This window comes from Myxocyprinus asiaticus, chromosome 40, assembly GCF_019703515.2.
Source record: "Myxocyprinus asiaticus isolate MX2 ecotype Aquarium Trade chromosome 40, UBuf_Myxa_2, whole genome shotgun sequence".
Taxonomy (NCBI): domain Eukaryota; kingdom Metazoa; phylum Chordata; class Actinopteri; order Cypriniformes; family Catostomidae; genus Myxocyprinus; species Myxocyprinus asiaticus.
The window spans coordinates 37,933,211-37,953,485 of record NC_059383.1 but is presented as its reverse complement, the minus strand read 5'-3'; the positions used below and the strand labels follow the sequence as shown (position 1 = coordinate 37,953,485).

Below are 20,275 nucleotides of genomic sequence, written 5' to 3'. Positions count from 1 at the left end.
TGTATATATATTAGCTATTTTACAACGGCATGAAACATGGCTATTCCAATCCGATTTTAAAGACGGAACGATCTGAATGTAACAAAAAAACATTTTTAAATTGTTTTTGCTCAACAACTGGTGTCGGTGTGGGGCTCTGTTTGGATGACCAGTTGAAGAAAGTGGAAGTTTTTTGCAATTTTGTGACACTAGTGGCACAGAAATTACATACTTTGCCTTAGTAATCATATAGAAAATTGACAATATAGCAGTTTAGGCATGAAAATAGGTATTACAGAAAAATGAACTCACTGCCCCCTCTTTTTTCTTTAAACACACACACACACACTTATAAAACATCAATAGAACAATCTCTCTCTCTCTCTATATTTCTATTGTTCCACGTTTCCTTCCTCAGATCTCTCACTCAACTTCTACTTCCCATTGCTGTGATGTCACTTGGCATGAATCCTTTTCACTTTCACACACACACACACGCTGCACATTCACATACACATTAACACATGCAAGGTTTCCTGCAGGATTATGGTTTTGCAGCAGTGGACCAACCCAACCCTCAAAGTTAAATAGCAAAAAACAAAACAGTGTTAGTTATCTTAATTGTATGTTTTTGTTTGTTATAATTCTAATATAACAAAACACTTCAGTATCGCTAACCAAATTTGCAAAAAAAAAAAAAAATATATATATATATATATATATATATATATATATATATATATATATATTTTTTTTTTTTTTTAATTTTCTCCCCAATTTGGAATGCCCAATTCCCAATGCGCTCTAGGTCCTCGTTGTGACATAGTGACAATCCTCAATCCGGGTGGCGGAGGACGAATCTCAGTTGCCTCCACGTCTGAGACCGTCAATCAGCGCATCTTATCACGTGGTTTGTTGAGCGCATTACTGGGGAGACATAGCGTGAAGCCTCCACACGTGCTATGTCTCCGCGGTAACGCACTCAACAATCCATGCACAACTCACCACGCAGCCCACCAAGAGTGACCCACATTATAGTGACCACGAGGAGGTTACCCCATGTGACTCTACCCTCCCTAGCAACCGGGCCAATTTGGTTGCTTAGGAGACCTGGCTGGAGTCACTCAGCACGCCCTGGATTCGAACTCACGACTCCAGGGGTGGTAGTCAGCGTCAATACTCACTGAGCTACCCAGACCCCTCAAATTTGCATTTTTAACATAGTTTTAAAAAACAGTACAGTTCGAATCGTACTTGACAATGCCGAGTCAGTATCTGATGACTTTTTTGGCACTTTCTGCAAAGATTTTTGTAGAAAAAATGCTAAATTCTGTGTAACAGGTTTTAACAAGGTACATTTTGTTAAATAGAGTTGATGTCATTACACTGCTGTTGGTATCAAGGGGTGTAACAGTATGATAACATCACAAAAAAATACAGCGGTATTTAGGCATGTAACTTCACGATACGGTTTAAAAAATACAGCGCCCACAAATGCTTCGCTCAAACATATTCAAGGATTCAACATAAATGTCTTTTAAATCCTAAATGACACAACAGAGTCTGACTGTTGAAACAAAAAGTAGAGCTCTATAATAAAGTAACTTAAACAGCACTGCATATGTTTTGTTTGACTGTAATGAGAAAAACTCATATGAACTCACAATTTTCATGATTTTCTTGAGAAAAATACTAATAAATACTGTTTCAAAGCAGCTTTATAGAAAATCTTGCCTTAATGTCTTAAAGCCCCCAGAGAGTGAAAACTAGAACCTGACTTCTGGTTTTACAATACATGTATATAATCCAATATTATTTAGCATCTTGATCAAAAACCGATTAGCACACATATTTTTTTTTATTTTTTTTTACACTCTTTCCACGGTTTCACATTGCATGTAAATTTTACCAGCGTTATTACCGGCTTATAAAGTGTGTGCAAGTGTTGTACTCATACCCGTTTACATTTTGACAACAAAACCAGAGAATAAGTTTCATGTAATCGTGGGTTTCTTTCATTGTCAGATTTCTGAATAGGCTTGTTTTTGGGAGAGGTGCAACTTTGCTGCTGCTGCTGCTGTTTCTGCACCGCATCCATCGATTTGCGTGGTGATGTTGGCGTAAATAAAACAACATGTTTCATGTACTGTAGCACCGTTGTTTGGCAAATTCAACAAGCTGTAATGCTACAATCTACTTGCCGTTTGCCATCGATCTTCTCGCCTATGTAGTGTAGATCTGTTGCTCTGTTGTCTTGTGAGCGCTCGGTGCCGCCTCTCCTGGGAGGAGACTGTAGACTGTTACTGCAGCTCTCAATGTTGCGCTGCTTGGTTTTAATTACACTATAATGTGTTCATGTATCGTACAATACATTATGGTATTGTATAGTGGCCGTCATATCGTATGATACAATACGATATTTTTTTACACCCCTAGCGGGATTACGGTATCACTGTATTAATGTGAATTGCTAATAGGGCTGTGCAATAAAGCTGTCAAATTAAAATTCATAATTCGAAAAGTCTTCGAATTTAAGATAAAAATGCACATTCAAATGCTAAAATTAGAATCTTGTCGATTTTTCCCACTTCCTGAAATAATGTCTTTAATTTTTTTATATAATTCAAATTTTGCTAATATTTCAGTGAAAACATTGAATTTAGTTTTTCATTACTGTTGACAGAGCTACTGTGCAATATGGACAAAATGGAATTACATTTAAAAATGCATTTTAGTGTTCAAAAACATATTTCAGAGGGGAAAATAAATTGTCTGCATAAACGACAAATGATAGAGTTGGTAATTTCTTTGTGCCTTTTTGTTTCTCTTGAAATGTAGTTTGACTCTAAACAATACCTACTGAAAAAAAGAAAACCTTAAAAGGTGCAATATGTAATATATTTACTCTACTAAAGCATAGAATTATCATAATATGTTATCAGAGAATTAGGAAACATGTTAAGTTGAAATACTGGCTTCTCCGAAAACAATGCTACAGCCAGTATATTCTACTTTGAAATGTGCGTTCCGGGCCGGAATTTCTGTTTGTGTTTTGGCCTAAGTGATCCTGCCCACTGCCCATTTCCCAATAGTATTTCAACACCCCAGGTTGCCAGATCTGAATTAAGTTAGCAGACAAACACAGCGCGCTGCAGCCATGGAAGCCAGCAATACATCTAGCTAACATTGACAGAGACAGAATCCACATGAGTTGATTTATAATTTGCAAACAATAAAAACATTGCAAACGTATATATTAGCTGATCAACTTACAGCGTAAGGCTCTTTGCTTGCCATTGTCAGTTTGCTCGTTCCTGTTGCGTGTCCTCAACCTGGAAACCCACATGAGCTTAGAGTCTGGGGAGGAGGGGGCGGAGGAGACGACTCTCTCCAATATTTTGAATTTGGACTGCAGTACCCATTTTAAACGCTTGATGTCAATGTTACATATTGCTCCTTTAACTAAACAAGCAAGATGTGTACTTAAAAAATATTCTCTCCTTTTTCAGAAATTACTTATTACAATTAAAAAACATTATTTATATGCTGTTTATCAGTACTTCCTATTTTCTGCCATCACGGTCCATTTCCTGTGTGCCTAACCCACTTTTTTCACTTTTTTATACCATACGTTACAAATAAAACATATTATTCGTAGTAGTAAACACATTGTATGCCTACTGTTACACTGCACTAAAGGAAATAAACGCATGAGAATGTTGGCTAAAAGTAACGCTGCATAGCACATATTATTACTTATTACATGGCTCTCTGGAATCCTCAATTCTGATTGGTCAATGGCACCATCTAGTGGTCTGATATTTCGCAGTAACAACCGCACATTCAAGTATCAGACCGCTCATAGAGGGTATTGCAAGCCTTCTCGGATCACTGTGCGATCTCTATAAGTCAGCTAATGAAATCATTTCAAATCAAATCAATGTTTCATGTGCATTTATTAATTTGTTCGGCAAGTAGTCTTGTAATAACATGCATAATGAGCAGTTAGACGTAATTTTGTAATTTATTACAAAATAAACACCAACGGAACTGGATTTCAGCTTTTGAACAATTTCTTTCTTCACACATAATTACATAATTTCAATGCAAATCAATATTATATGTCCATGTATGTACTTATTTATTTGGTTAGTAGCTGTGAAATAAGCGGAATAACACACAGTCAGCTGGTTGTTGTTGCAAAATAAACCCCTTCAGGGTGATACAAGAGCCCTCTGCTTCGCAGACCTGATCTCCCTGTCTGGGTTTATAATGTCAACTTTATGATATTGTGTAAACGTAGCAGATTCTCTCTTAATTTAACTGATATTTACAATGGAAATGTTAATTCCTTTACTTCGATTTTTAGACAAATTGAGAAAAAAGTCTGACTTCATATTCATGCAAGTTTTAAACCCATGGTATACTGTGAAACCATTACATACCAACAGGTATTTGAAAGCATAATCAAAGTTGCAGGTACTTTTCCGTGTGGTCTTGAAATGACCAACAGTAAGACGGCGAGTTCAGTAAGTGACGCAGTTGTTAACGCAGCTTTCCGACTGATTCAGACGGATAAATCATGAGATTGATTCAGACTGATTCGCAAATCAGTTTAGCATATTCATTCAAAAGAATCAGGTTATAAGAAAGCAATGTGTTCACAAATCTCACAACATGTTCATAGCTGCACGCCACCATTGAGAACAACACAATGGACAAAAGTGTTGCTTATTTATTTCGCAGCCGCTAGTTTTTCTCTTTCATGTCTGTGTGTATTTTTAAGCTCATGTTCAATTTCAACTTAAATGACCCAATGATCGAAATCCGAGACATCCTCTTTGTACAAACGATCTGCCTTTGTTTGTGCATTTGAAGCTATTTTATTCAGTGTTTTGATCGGTGTGGTAATTCGAGCTACAATTCACAATATCCTCCAAAACAGTGTGATAAGAATCCTGTCTCCGGCTACAGAATAACAGAAAAACACGTATGAAATAGTGAGCCAGGGCTCTAAATGTGACCCGTGCCTGACTTCTCTCAGTCAGCACGTAGCAAGGAAACGAGACAAACGGCAACAAAAACAGACACGGCACAACAACAGCAGTCTGAACTCTGTTACAATACACAGCTACAAAACCCACATGTATACAGTAACACACATGAAGAGAATTAACCCTTATATTTAAACCCATTGAAAACTTGCAATGGTGTTGACGTGAGGTTTCTCAAGACTCTCGGGTAGTTTTCCAGCCCCTCTGCTTGACTTTTCTATTCAAACTCAATCATAGGATCCTCATTCTTATAATTTGTCAATCTATTTTTCATGCATTATATCTCATGCAGGTGATAAGGTCTTAATATACATCATATATATATATATATATATATATATATATATATATATATATATATATATATATATATATATATACACACACACACTTCTGCATTATTCTTTGTCATTTTGTAGTGCGAGTAGTATGTTTACACTGAAAATGCAACAAAAAGAAGTGCACTAGGAGTACCCGGATGGCGCACTTCTTCAACCGTCTAAATGGAGTGTGGAATGTTGGACACTTCATGCACTCAGCGCTCGCGGCTTGCCGTACGTAAAGAAAGGGGCGGAGTTACCTGCTCTGTGTGAATATATACATTATTTGAGATACAACTGTTGAACTGAGGTTTGCATACGTTTGAAATATTACTTCCATTAGACGGCAAATGCTTCCGTGTAGTAAAAACACGTTATGTGTTCCTTTTGGGACGATACTACACTTTTAAAATTCATACACTACACTACTAAGTACATAGAGTTTAATGCGTCATTTGGGACACACCTTCTGTCTCTGCCGCGCACATAAGCGCCACTGCGCTGCCGTGGTTTAAATTGAACTCAGAATTGATTCAGATTTTTTGGGGAATCGATTCAGCATCACTGGAGAAAGAATCGCAATTCATCAGAGAATCTATTTTTTTTTCTCCCGCCCCTACCGTATAGGGCATTAAAAAAAAAGTGTTGTTTCTCTTTACATTTTTAGACTCACACCATTGCATAAAATAGTAACAGACCTACCTATTAGGTTGCCACCTAATTTATTTATTTATTTTTTACTGTAGTTTTGCTCCAAAATCGTAGGCAAAATTTGTCATTCAACCAACCTCAACAAAATAAGGGTATGCTCAGTAAATACTGATCCATGGCATTTAATATTTTGGCTTTCATCATTATTTATTTTTATCTTACACCAGTAAAAGTTTAAGTAAAAGTTTATCAAAAGCAAAATGTTGAGCCTCTGCTTGAGTCACGTAGTGATTCATCATTTATTTTGAATGTCATTGGAATTCATTTCTAAGATACTGTATCATTTAACGGCTTTAATGGTTGGAAAATGTGTGTAAATAATGACAGTAAGAACTCAATGTATGAGTCAGAGTTGACCTTCACACTTGACAATATGACAGACCCATCGCATATCAGGACAATAACATGCACACCCTCTCATGCCGAGACATACTTTATCACTTAGTATTTGCAAGACAGAGAAATCCATAACAAAACTAACACTCTCCTCCCTCTCTCTCACACACACAGTTCCTTTGGTACTCACAGAAGGGGCACTTCAACGATGAGATGCACCAAATGACAGACCAACTCCTCCAAAAGATCTTCACAGCTGGACTCTATAGAAATAAATATTATTTTGTGTATACTGTATATTGTATATCATTAGGTGTATATTGTGTTGTGTAACAAGATGTGTAAACTGTGTTGTGTAAATCAGATGTTTATTGTAATTGTCATACTGCTATGTTGCATGGAACCGCACCCAAGACTTTCACCCACTGTTGCACTTGTGTATATGGTTGAGTGACAATAAAGGGATTTGATTTGATGAGAACGTTCTTCTTGTTTGTCAAGGTGTGTTTGCGTGGAGGTATGAAAAACAAAGAGTGTGTGTCTGTGTCATTAAAGAATTCCAGTGTATAGACAAACTGATTCTAAGTCTGTAGTTCCTGTATACAGTTCTGTTCTGTGCAGGTGTGTCATTCTGATTGGTCAGGGATGATGTCATGTTAAGAAGTAGCAGAATTTGGCTGATGGTTTGTTTGATAAAATTGTTGATGTCAATAATCCAAGATGCTGTCAGTGTGGACAAATGGACCGATACTCCAGTGTGTTGTCAGAATTCCTTAACTTTCAGAATTCAACAAGTTTTCTGATAAAATATATGAACATATTGTCCATCATATTCTGCTCAGGTTTGTCTATCTTTTTTTGGATCAATTATAATGAATTCAGTTATAACACAGAAAAACTCTGCATTGCTATCCTCGCAAGGAAAGTAGCTTCAGTAGGCAACAAAATAATGTCTAATAATTTACATATAAAAATGACAAAAGTGTAAAGTCAGGCTTTACACAAGTACAAATGTGTGTGTGTGTGTGTGTGTGTGTGTGTGTGTGTGTGTGTGTGTGTGTGTGTGTGTGTGTTACCGTAGGTGCCTGGCGCCCTCTCCTGGTAGGTGAACTGTAAGTGCAGCTCTTCCTCATTCATTTCTCTGATGAGAACCTTCAGTAGACAGCGCACCAAGAATAAAGCATTATGGGCCTGCCAGATAAACAACTGACTGCAGAGAGAGAGAGAGAGAGAGAGAGAGAGAGAGAGAGAGAGAGAGAGAGGCTGAGAGTTACTGGCCTACAGCTGCATGTGAACGGCAGCAGAGCATGTCATCACAAACACCATGTGGCTTTGAGCCAGGTGTCTTCAAACTCTCTCAAAACACACACACACACACACACACACACACACACACACACACACACACACACACACACACACACACACACACACAGCTTCACCCTATCAGTGGTTTCCAACTAAACACACACTGCAGAAGAAGTGTCACGGGACCTGAGAACCCGACGGGTTTCGGGCCAGGTTCGGGTCAGTTTTTCCAAGTAGAACTTCGGGTTCGAGTCAGGTTCGGTTTGTAATTAATGAAAAAATAAACAGGCCTACCGAACCTGTTTCGCGTCGCGCTCACTCATACACGTGCAAACAGAAGAGTTAGGGGCCGTTCACACTGAACGTGTTTTTGCGTGCATCTGTTCTGCTTTCCCATTATTTTCCTATGTAAACACATTCTGGACGAATGTCTTTGACTGTTGGGCCGTGTCTCACTGTTTCTTCAGTGACTGACGAAGGACCGGCACTTTTTAAACAAGTTAAAAAGAATTTCAAATTTTCTTTGCAAAGAACTTGCAAAGTTTCATTCTTTGCGCTGAGTCTAGATTGTAGAGAGTCACAAAGACTCAACAATCTGAACAAGTTCAGGCTGCATAGAGGGGACTGTTGCATTGTTTCATATTATTCCAGATTGTTCTGCACCAAGTGAAGTTTCAGCAAATAAACAGTGAGTTAATGCTTTTTTCCCCTTCTGCTCTAGTGTACTGAGGGAGTGTCGTGACTTGTTAAAACTGTAGGCTATATGTTTCCTGTTTCAATACTGTTTCGGATATTGCCTATATGCTTACAAAAAATACAGCCTATTGCAACAGTACTTGCTAGGAGAAGAAATTATAAAGATTATGAGCGATTCCGGGTTCGGGCTTAAAATCCGACAGTATCGTTCGGGTCGGCCCACACGGTCTTGGGTACCGAATGGGTTCGGGTTTCATTTTAAGGCCCGTGCAGACCTCTAGTGTGCATATGTGAGATGTTCCCATGGGAACATCATATCACAGAACATCTTAATGGTACACCATCATGAGCGATTAGTGAATGTGTTATAATGTTGGGAAACATCTGTATGGGAAAGAGACTCGAAGTTCTCTTCAGCTCTCAGAGAAACACAGATGTGTCTGAAATCCTATTCACAAATTTTTGATGCAAAAAGCTGACGGTTTATAAAAAGGGTGTCTTCCCTCACAGCTTGTACAGCAGAAACCAACGCACTTCACAACTCGCATTTGGCGCAGTGGACATTTCACCTGGAAAATGGAGCTCACACGTGCCCATACACCCAACAACACTTACAGCTTTGGCCACTGGGGGCAGTGTTTCACAATTCAGAAAGCACAGGTCGATTTTAGCTAAAGAAAAATCAACCTACTGTTTCCGATTTCACTGTCAGATCAGTCTGTCCAGAGAACGATTTTCAGAAAGAAAATCGAGCTGTTTATATTTTACATCTATGAGTAGAAATATATTTTTTTTAAAAAAGCAAAATAAAGAGGTGATTCGCTTTCGCTGAGGTATGCAATTTTTCCCCCGAAAGAGCCCAAGATAAATTCTTGTACCATTCTATGTGAATAGCAAAAATTTGTCCCCGATTTATTTATTTTTTTATCCCCTTTTTCTCCCCAATTTGGAATGCCCAATTCCCACTACTTAGTAGGTCCTCGTGGTGGCGCGATTACTCACCTCAATCCGGGTGGCGGAGGACAAGTCTCAGTTGCCTCCGCTTCTAAGACCGTCAATCCACACATCATGTGGCTCGTTGTGCATGACACCGCTGAGACTCACAGAATGTGGAGGCTCATGCTACTCTCCGCGATCCACACACAACTTACCACGCACCCCATTGAGAGCGAGAACCACTAATCGCGACCACGAGGAGGTTACCCCATGTAACTCTACCCTCCCTAGCAACCGGCCCAATTTGGTTGCTTAGGAGACCTGGCTGGAGTCACTCAGCACACCCTGGATTCAAACTCACGACTCCAGGGGTGATAGTCAGCGTCAATACTCGCTGAGATACCCGGGCCACCACTTATCCCCGATTTTTGATGGTTTTTTGATTCGCCTAGTTTCGAGTGTGAATACACTTTAAAGAAAGTTCCAGGTTAAAAGAGCCAAAACAATTTAAGATCAATTAACTGCATCTGTGGAATTATGTTGATAACCACAAAATAAATTCTTTTGATTCGGTCATTGTTTATTTATAAACAAATAAAAGACTGCAGTTACATAAACATTAAAATACACACGGTTTCAAAAGTATAGCCACAAATCAGACATAATACACATTAAAATTATTTGGCAATACAGTGTTTTACCAGATTACAGCCATTACATCATCATGACAACGAAGTTGTAATATTGGAAATAACTTCACACAGAAAAGGTTAGTAAGCGATTTTTTCACATTAAAATCAGGTTAACACATACAGTATAATGTTTACGTTTTGTGGCTATACTTTTGAAACAGTTTATTGTGTCTATTATGTGTATTTTAGCATGTTTATGGACTGGCCCCATTCACTTCCATTGTAAGTGCCTCACTGTTACTACAATTTTTGCTTTTTTTAAATACAAGAGAGAACACTGTAGTAGTAATCAACATTATGCCACAAATACTGTTGATTAGGGGTGGGCAAAATGACCAAAGTCATATCACAATATCACTAATTTTATATCACAATAATGATATATATCACAGTATAGTTATATTTTTCAAAACAATCTATAAAAATTGGTTTATGTATTAAATAACCATATTGTAATGCTTATTTCTGAAAAATCCCATCATTGAATTAAATACTTTAGAAATGAAAACAATTTCTTATATCATTTTCTCTTTATTTGGAACTTGACAAACATAAAAAAAATTAAAAAAAACACCTGGTGGTATTCAAAAATTGGTAATCAACCTTACCACAATGCTAAATGTCACATTTCAGTCGGATGTTGTGGACTAGTATTATTATTATTATAAAACACTTCATTAGGCTCTTAATGGTTTAAGTCATCTCTGTAGAGAATATTTGAATATCTGAAAGCAAAGTCGGTTTGTTCCCTTACATCGAACATAATTAATTATAATTTTCTTTATTTATCACACATTATACATTTTGCACATATACAGTGAAATTCTTCTTTTTCACATATCCCAGCTAGGCTGGGGTCAGAGTGCAGGGTCAGCCATGATACGGCGCCCCTAGAGCAGACAGGGTCAAGGGCCTTGCTCAGGGGCCCAACAGTGGCATCTTGGCGGTGCTGGGGCTTGAACCCCCGACCTTCTGATCAGTAACCCAGAGCCTTAACCGCTGAGCCACCACTGCCCCTGAACATCATTCGAACTGAATTTTATTAAGGGTGATTAAGTGTAGTTTTAAAGATCCGCATGACAGATGACACATAATTATTGCCGCATGACACGTTGTTTTAGCTGTTTTCCTCGTCAACGTTTATTAGGCTCTCTTGCCGTTTGAGATGTTTGACTTCCTCCATAGCGCTTTAAGGTAAGAAAAGCTCAAAACTCAGTAGAATTCAAATGGGTCACGTAAGTTTTGAAGTTTGTGCTGAGATAGAGAGAAACCCGATTGAGTAGGGCAAGTGTCTGTGTAGCCCAATCTGGGAGCCTTCTAGACTCGCGTGGACTTTCATGCTTCGGAGATAGCGTGTGCGAAAATCACATGAAACACAGCTGCATGTGTCTGATGAGAAGCATATTCAGAACGTGAGTTTAATGTCATTGAATTTGTTTCTGCGGCCTGAAATTTACATGAAAAACCCTGTTTCTTCAATTCTCTCAGTCTCATATAAAGCCGCTCCATCTTCCTCCTCCATTTATCTGACAGAAAGTGTACCGCGTTTGTGTTACGTGAATAGAATGAGGTACACATTTCTTGCCACGCGGTGGCGGTTTAGCATAACCGCGATACAGACTGATAATCCAAAATGTATACCGGTTGACAAATTTCTTCCAGTCTATCATGTTAACCGGTATATCACCACCCCTACTGTTGATTGTGCCTTACTTGTATTGAACCCAGAACATTCCTATAATCTATTCAACTTCGTTTGAAAAAATTCTCACCCTTCAGTGAGAGAAACCCCTATGTCCTTGAGCTCTACTGCAATAAAAGTTTCAGATATGTATTCAAAATAATCAGTTTTGTGATTACAAATATACAAACCCGTCATGCATGAGAATTAGTAGTGTGACTTACTCTTGGCATTCTGTGGAAATCTTCAGTTCTTTGGTTCTGCTGAGAAAAACTCTCACCAACGCCCCAAAGTTACCCGACCTTGGGTTGTTCTGAACTGCAAAGTGAACAAGCAGATCATTATAGACACAAAACAGCAGTGTTTTATCTTTAGAGTGTACTAAATCAAGGGCACTAAATCAAATAAATGCGTGCACAGTCCTGACTGCAGAGTAATAATTTGAAGACTGAAATGACAGAGCTTTATTTGACAGAACAGTGGGTTTGTAATCACCATGTGTCTTTTTGTACAAATTGATGTGTGAGGATCTGAAACAGCAGTAAATTACTCAAACACACATTATACATACTGAGAGTTTTGGCCAGAGGAACAACAGCTTCCTCCAAGAGTTTATCATCAGCACTGTGGAGAGAGAGAGAGATTATTTATTGACGCCTACTGGAAATGAAATACATAATTAATGATTTCAGTATTTCAGTTTTTGTTAGGATTACAATATAATTTTTTGTAATTTCTGAGTATATGTTGTGTAAAAAGAAAATCGTGTTTCGCACAAGAAAGAAAGACATACGGATAAGGAGTAGACAGAATTTTCATTTTTGGTAAAATTATCCATAAAAGTAATCCATACGACACCAGTGGTTTAATCCATGTCTTCTGAAGCGATATGAAATGTGTGGGTGAGAAACAGGTCAATATTTAAGTCCTTTTTTACTATAATTCTCCCCTTTCACTTTCACATTCTTTTTCTTTTCTTTTTTGGCGATTTGCATTCTTAGTGGATATCACCACCTACAGGTTGGGGCTGGTCAAAGGTGGAGATTTACAGTAAAAAGGACGCACCCATACCTGTCATATCGCTTCAGAAGATATGGATTTAACCATTGGATTCTTATGGATTACTTTTATGTGCTTTTTGGACCTTCAAAGTTCTGGCCACTATTGTATGGACCTACAGAGCTAAAATATATTTGTTTAAATCTTCATTTACGTTCTGCAGAAAGAAAGTCATACACATCTGGGATGGCATGAGGGTGAGCTAATGATGAGAGAATTTAATTTTTTGGGTGAACTATCCCTTTAACACAATTCAAACACTAAAAAACACATCAATTTTCAAACACAGCACAGCAGAGATATTGTGAATAGTTGTGTTTGTCTGGGTTCCTTCAGGTCACGACAGGACTGATGAGATGGACTTTGGTTCTGTTTTGTTAAAGAAATTACAAATGCCATGATGGGAGTGTGTTGACTTAAAGCAATGGTTTTCAAACTGGGAGGCACGCCTCCCCAGGTGGCCACAAGTGCATGTCAGGAGAGGTGTGGAAATTGATGAAAAATTCACCAAGTGAAATCAAAACACACATAAATACTAGTGCCTGACCAGTCTAGCCTTTCACAGATATATCAGTATCGGCGTATATGTTTTCCGATATGCGCAGATATGAAAACTTTTTTTTCAGAACATATAATGCAGAAAACAATACTTGGGGTGATTTAGAATTGGTGTCATAACGTAGTTTGTCCAGCAGAGCGCGCTCAGACTCCATTGTTTATAGAGCTGGCTGATGGTGGTTCTGCAGACAGGGCGGAGTTAAGCGGTGCGGAGTTGAGCGGTGTCTTCACAGTAAGTTGCTAACTAGTTTATGAAATACATACTGGAAAGTTAATAAACAATGATCCCATCATTTTCCCTTTTCAATATAACTAATTTAACGTTAACCCTGTCACTCATGTTTATCACACCTGTTTGTTATGTTAGCCAGCTATAGTTTGTCAGTGCAGTCAGTAACGTAGCAGATTGAAAGTTAAACATCAGAGCATCTTTGTGCAGCTCAGCAGACAACGGTGCGGTGGTGGATTGTGACTGTTGTGTGTTGATTTCACGCTACATTGTTACCTAGTTGGTGAGACACAAAAATGTAATATTTAAAAGTCTGGTTTTCCACCGTTGAAAGTTTCCCCTGAACTTGTATAGCAGAATACGGTGTAACACCGCTGCTGCTGTTTATCTCTTGTCTCAGCAGGTGTAAATGCTTCTTGTTTTACAACCTGCCAATAACTGACTGACAGTATTAATATAGTCAGCATCTGACTGATATTAAACAGTACTGATGTTTATTTAGCTATTTATTGTATTTTTATTTATTCTTTATTTTAATGGTCAGCATTTGACTGATATTAAACAGTACTGATGTTTATTTAGCTATTTATTCTATTTTTATTTATTCTTTATTTTAATGGTCAGCATTTGACTGATACTAAACAGTACTGATGTTTATTTAGCTATTTATTGTATTTTTATTTATTCTTTATTTTAATGGTCAGCATTTGACTTATACTAACAGTACTGATGTTTATTTAGCTACTTATTGTATTTTTATTTATTCTTTATTTTAATGGTCAGCATTTGACTGATATTAAACAATACTGATGTTTATTTAGCTATTTATTTAATTTGTATTTATTCTTTATTTTAATGGCCAGCAATTGACTGATACTAAACAGTACTGATGTTTATTTAGCAATTTTTTTGTATTTTTATTTATTCTTTATTTTCCCAGTGTTCATTTCTAGAATTTGTTGACAATGTATAATAATAATGTCAAAAGTTCTTTGATAAAAATAAATATTCTTTGTTTAAGAAAACAGCCCTCTGAGTAGTCATATCGGTGCAAAATCCACATAGAAAAGGTCTGTTTTTATTCCAGCTCAAAAAATAACTATATCGCCCACCATATCTGTAATCGGTGAATTTTCCCTCTCTAAAATCGGTATCGGTCTCAAAAATCCCATATCAGTCGGGCTCTAATAAACACAATAAAAACGTATTGTGAAGATAAATGAAAATTATTATCTTAATAGACTATAGTCCAGATTAATAGACCGTAGCTCTATGGCGTTATAATACTGTTAATGTCGTGAACGCATGCATATCATGCAAGAGCGCATCCATGTACCGGTTGCGCAAGCGCGAATCTCTCCGCTCACATGCGGACATTCCTGGCTCTCGCTCAAAACTGGACGTGTGCTCTCAAATATATGCTGCTCTATGAAATCTCCCTGCTCTCGCTCAGAGAGTGCGTGCAACAGTGCACGCTCAAAATAAGTTATATGCACTCACAAATCTATTTTTAAGCCACACAGCTCTGACTTTGTTCATTCATACAAATAGTCTGCCTCTGTAGACATGTTATATCAAGAGAGAAAAGATGCTAGAGTTTGAGTAATCAACTCGCCATTTGGCCGGTACAATGTTTTTGTGGGAAATGCAGCATAATACGTGGTTAAATTCGTATTGTAAGAATGATAAGCTATTTTGATGGTCGCTGACGATGTAAGTGGACAATGTAAGTGTCTAGGATGCAGAAAATCTGAAACAAAATCACGACGTTATAACGAGTTCAACATGATCGGGTTGACGTGTGTTTTGTGATAAGTGCAGTTTCATATTTGGATGGAGATTGGCTCATGTGATGCAAGTTTATCGCAGATATAGGCTAAAACATTTAAGTAATCCCACTGTCATGAGGACAAATCGGATTGTTAATTCAAATAATGCAAAATACGGTTTCATATTATTAATAGAAATATTTATAGCCGTTAATCACACATCAGCGTATGATGCATTGCCAAATGAGTCTGTCGGACTGAATTAAAGGTTATTGATCATCATTGGTGTATTGCTCCAACGCCTAAAATATGATACATTTTGATAATATTACACTAGAGGACAATACCTGAAATAACTTCAAATAAGCAGAATGTACCAGCTGTTTTATATTTAGATTTTTATTATTTTTTACAATTAACATAGGCTATGTTATTTATTATTTACTTTGCTATTATACAGGTCTATATAACATTACTGCGTGTTTGTAAATCTGAAAGAAACAAATCAACAAAATAATGGGGGGGGGGGGCTTACTGTCCAAGACTTTGAAAACCCCTGACTTAAAGGAATGTTCCGGGTTCAAGTTAACCTCTATTGATAGAAATTGTGACAATGTTGATTACCACAGAAAATTATTTGGATTCATCCCTTAGTTTAAAAAAATAAAAATCATTAAAAGGCACACCATTTCAAAATTATAGCCATACGACATAATACGTGTTAAGATGTGACTAGTGTGACAGAATCGCTTACAACAAAAGCTATAAAGTTCTGTATAAAGTTATATCCAATTTTTCAACTTCTGTCATGACCATGTAGACACAAGAGGACTTTTCACATAGAGTAAAATCCAAAGATCGTAATTATGTCAATAATTATTATCATAATGTCCATAATTTCTAATGTCTATGTCTAAAATGTTTATTAGACATTATTAATGTTTATAATGACATAACGTTAATTAGACAACTTTACAGCTCAAATAATACACATGTTAAAAGGTTAGTTCACCCAAAAATGAAATTCCTCTCATGATTTACTTACATTTAAGCCATCCCAGATGTGTATTACTTTCCTTCTTTAGCAGAACCGAAGTGAAGATTTTTAGAAGCACATTTCAGCTCAGTTTGTTCATACAATCAAGTAAATGGGTGCCATCAGGCTGCTGGCTATTTGACGATCCAAAAGGCATATTTAGTCAGCATAAAAGTTCATAAAGTTTTATCTATCGATTTGTTTCTTACACCAACCTATTGATTTGATTCAGAAGACATTAATTGATCGATTGAAGTCGTGTAGATTACTTTTATGCTTTAGACGCTGACTACTACCCCTGGAGTCGCGAGTTCGAATCCAGGGCGTGCTGAGTGACTCCAGCCAGGTCTCCGTAGCAACCAAATCGGCCCGGTTGCTAGGGAGGGTAGAGTCACATGGGGTAACCTCCTCGTGGTCGCTATAATGTGGTTCGCTCTCAGTGGGGTGTGTGGTGAATTGTGTGTGGATGCCGCGGAGAATAGCGTGAAGCCTCCACACGCACTATGTCTCTGCGGAAACGCGTTCAACAAGCCACATGATAAGATGCGCGGATTGACGTCTCAGACACGGAGGCAACTGAGATTCGTCCTCCACCACTCAGATTGAGGCGAGTCACTACGCCATCACGAGGACCTAGAGCGCATTGGGAATTGGGCATTCCAAATTGGGGAGAAAATCACAACAACGAAAAACAAAAATTAAATAAAAAAATCCTCTGGAACGCTGGCCCTTTTTGCTTCCGTTACAATTGTGCAACCACAATTATGCTTTAAAAAATAAAACTGAGGGATGAGTCAAATGTCACAAATGCTTTCAAATCACAACTTTGTGCATTCATTTTTTCTAACATCACAAGTGGACTTCAGGAGAAAAAAAATACCACGCTTCACAAGTGTAGAATATCAACATTTAAGGGCATATTTGAATGACTGTAAGTGAAAGGGTCATCATCATCAGTAACAGGTTTAGAGGAGCATCTCACCTGCTGGTGGGGCTGGTGAAGGTGAAGGAGATCAGCTGGTTCCAGAAGGGATCATTCTCAGAGACGGCATCTGGACCAATGAGAGTGCGGATGCTCGGGCTCTCTGATAGGTCGCTCACATGACTGGTGTTGGCACCCATCGCCCCTGGAAACCACCAGAGACTTGCTCACAGCCTCATCTCCTGCCCGTCAAAACCCTGGATCATGCGACATGTAATTTTGCAGTGAGATGATGCTGTAGTGCCCTAACTTTAACTAATTACAATTATATATATATATATATATATATATATATATATTAGGCGTTTCTTCAACTTTGAGGTTTTTAACTGATGTAATTTCCTCCACAAGAAACAATTTTGCCCCTAACAAAGTTTTTTCAAACGTTAGTGGACAAAAGTGTCAGTGAAGAGCATGCTTGAGATGATATATGAGAAAAAACAAAGAAAAATCAAGGGAAATATCACTTGTGAGCAGAATATTTTTAATGGCCATCATTTCCAATCAAGCTGTAATTTTGCCAAATTATATAAAAAGTGTTACACAATGATTTAATTGTGTGTATTTGAGGTTATATAAAGTCTTTTCTATGAAATTAGCCTTTGCAAGAAAAACATTTAAAGTCATTTCCAGCACATATTATTATTAAACAAAATACAGAATTTGACAAAAATGACAAAAATCTCCTGTGATGCATGTACAGACACTGTTGGACATTGTTAGTAGAAAAATGAGGCTAAATAAACTAGCAAAAGTGTGAAAAATGTTTTAACATGACTTTACTTTCTAGACATCCACAGTGCTTGGACGTCTAGAAAGTTTTTTTAAGTTTGAATTGACTAATGAGATGTTTTGCAGTGATTTAACCCTTGTGCGACCTTCGGGACATTTTTGTCTTTTTCATTTATTTATTTTTTCGATCATTTTGGCTGTTAATGCCAACAGCATAAATTTTGCCAAGTGTGTATTTTTGGGGGAATTTTGATATTTCAACCTCAGTTCCTATAATACATCTATAATACACTATGTACACAAAATAGTTACACTCAGGACCTTCAGGACAAAAATGTCCCCATTGAAACCCATTAAAGGTCATTAAAGCGTAAAATCATGAATTCTATAATATTATGCTTTTATTCCGGAGCCCTGGCTTCAAAATTTACATTTTTTATATTTTCCACCAGATGGCGCCATTTTTCTCATGTTTAGCCAATGGAGCAAATACATGCTTTTTTCCTATTTTCTGTTTGCTGCATTATAAAGCACTGCTATATTAATATATAATATTATTATGGCAGTTTTTTGATGCTGACATGTTTGTCCTCTAAGGACCTGAGTAACTTTGTTTTATTGACGCACAAGAGTTAAGGAGGAATAAAAAAATAAGCAAAAGCATTCATTAAGAAATACCATATTCTTAATCAGACACTAAAAAAAACTTCAAGATTTTTATTTATTTTTTTGCTCCTGTATCACTTTGCAAACCTCCAAACAGACTGTCAAACTACTGTCAAGACATCAAACTATACCAATAAGCAAGTTTCAACATCATCGATCACACAATACACATTAACCAGTGTTAAAAGTAGACACAGTGGCCTATAAACAAACACACACACCTTTGTTAAGCACACACACACAAACACCCTTTACTAACATAATGCAAACATGCCACTGAACTTACCCTGTCACAGACCCAGTTTGGTGGAATAAACTGTCATTACTGTATGTTACTGTAACCTCTGAGAATGAAATCAATCATTGAGCAATGCAATCAAACGCTACAGGATACAACAGACACCTGCAGGGCTTTGGGAATTCTGGAATGAATATGGTCTTACTGAGTTTAGACATAAATATGGCTATTATTAATCCCATCAAGGAAATATGTATTCATATATCTATCTATAGACATATGCTCTACATAATAAACACTGTATTGGCAATATGCACTATATAAAAAGATTAATTATAATTACAAACACATTTAGTATGGACTAAAAAATGGGAATTAAAACACTGCTTTCCAGCTCTAGGATCAAATATGATCTCCATCCATCAGAGTTTCTGTATTTACTTTGACATCCTGAGCTTTGATCAGCTAACAACCACCAAGAGACCTATCAAAAGACTCTTTTCGCAGTTTTTTATGTCCATTTAAAATATAATTATTACTACACACTTCTAAATTTATTCTACATCACTACATCTCGTTATACAGCTGCCTAATTAAGACGTTAATACGTGTCCAGGTAACTCAACGCTTAGCACAAACTAGCCTGCAGACGCGAGTGAACGGAGACTTCCATTATAAACCCGTTAGCTTCCATGCTAACATGCTAGCAGTCTAAACGGCTAGTGTAACTTACCTGACGAATGTCAGACGTGACAGCTGCTTAGAGAAGTCACTAATAACACGTGTGACCGGCGTCTACGTGTGTCCAAGTGAATTAAAGTAAATAAGTAGTAATTAGTGAGGTAAATATCCAGTAAAGTGAGTTTTACAGTGACAGTTTGAGCTGGTTCCACGTCGCCACTGATGCGCGTGACAACCCGCCCCGCCGAGCACGCGCAGTTCAACGCTCGAATCCTAAGGTAGTAATCATGAATATTAATTAGAAATAGACAAACGTCAGCAAGATCTAATTAACATTCATGATCTAAACCTTCACAAGGATTGATAACGTCGCGACAAAGACATTTTGAAACTTCACTGAAGTGAAATAACAAGAGAAGTGCTTTAAAGCCACTCTACTTTGTATATGTATGCAATATTTTCCACTCAGCGGGGTTTGAACCCTTACAGAAATAATGTCCTTATAACAAAAAACAATTAATATACCTTTTCCGTTTTGAAATATCATTATCATAACAGGTTGAGGACTAAATTGCCTTTCTTTTTCATTTTCAGAAACTGAGACATGTTGCA

At 37.3% G+C, this 20,275-nt stretch overlaps 1 protein-coding gene across 5 annotated transcripts in view; it reads right to left on the bottom strand.

Moving 5' to 3' along the window:
* LOC127430833 (dymeclin-like) overlaps positions 1–19,898 on the bottom strand; it is a 94,133-nt gene extending 74,235 nt beyond the window's left edge. Inside the window, exons 1-7 of one of the 5 annotated variants that reach the window (XM_051680945.1) lie at positions 19,716–19,898; positions 19,031–19,088; positions 17,347–17,543; positions 12,285–12,337; positions 11,938–12,031; positions 7,477–7,610; positions 6,591–6,663 (exon numbers count right to left, since the gene is read on the bottom strand). In XM_051680945.1, the coding sequence (XP_051536905.1) occupies positions 6,591–6,663; positions 7,477–7,610; positions 11,938–12,031; positions 12,285–12,337; positions 17,347–17,486 (494 nt within the window). In that variant the 5' untranslated portion in view covers positions 17,487–17,543; positions 19,031–19,088; positions 19,716–19,898. Of the gene's footprint in view, positions 1–6,590; positions 6,664–7,476; positions 7,611–11,937; positions 12,032–12,284; positions 12,338–17,346 lie in introns of all 5 variants that reach the window. The other 4 variants (XM_051680943.1, XM_051680944.1, XM_051680942.1 and 1 more) reach the window with 4 other exon arrangements.
* Between the last annotated feature and the right edge of the window lie 377 nt (positions 19,899–20,275).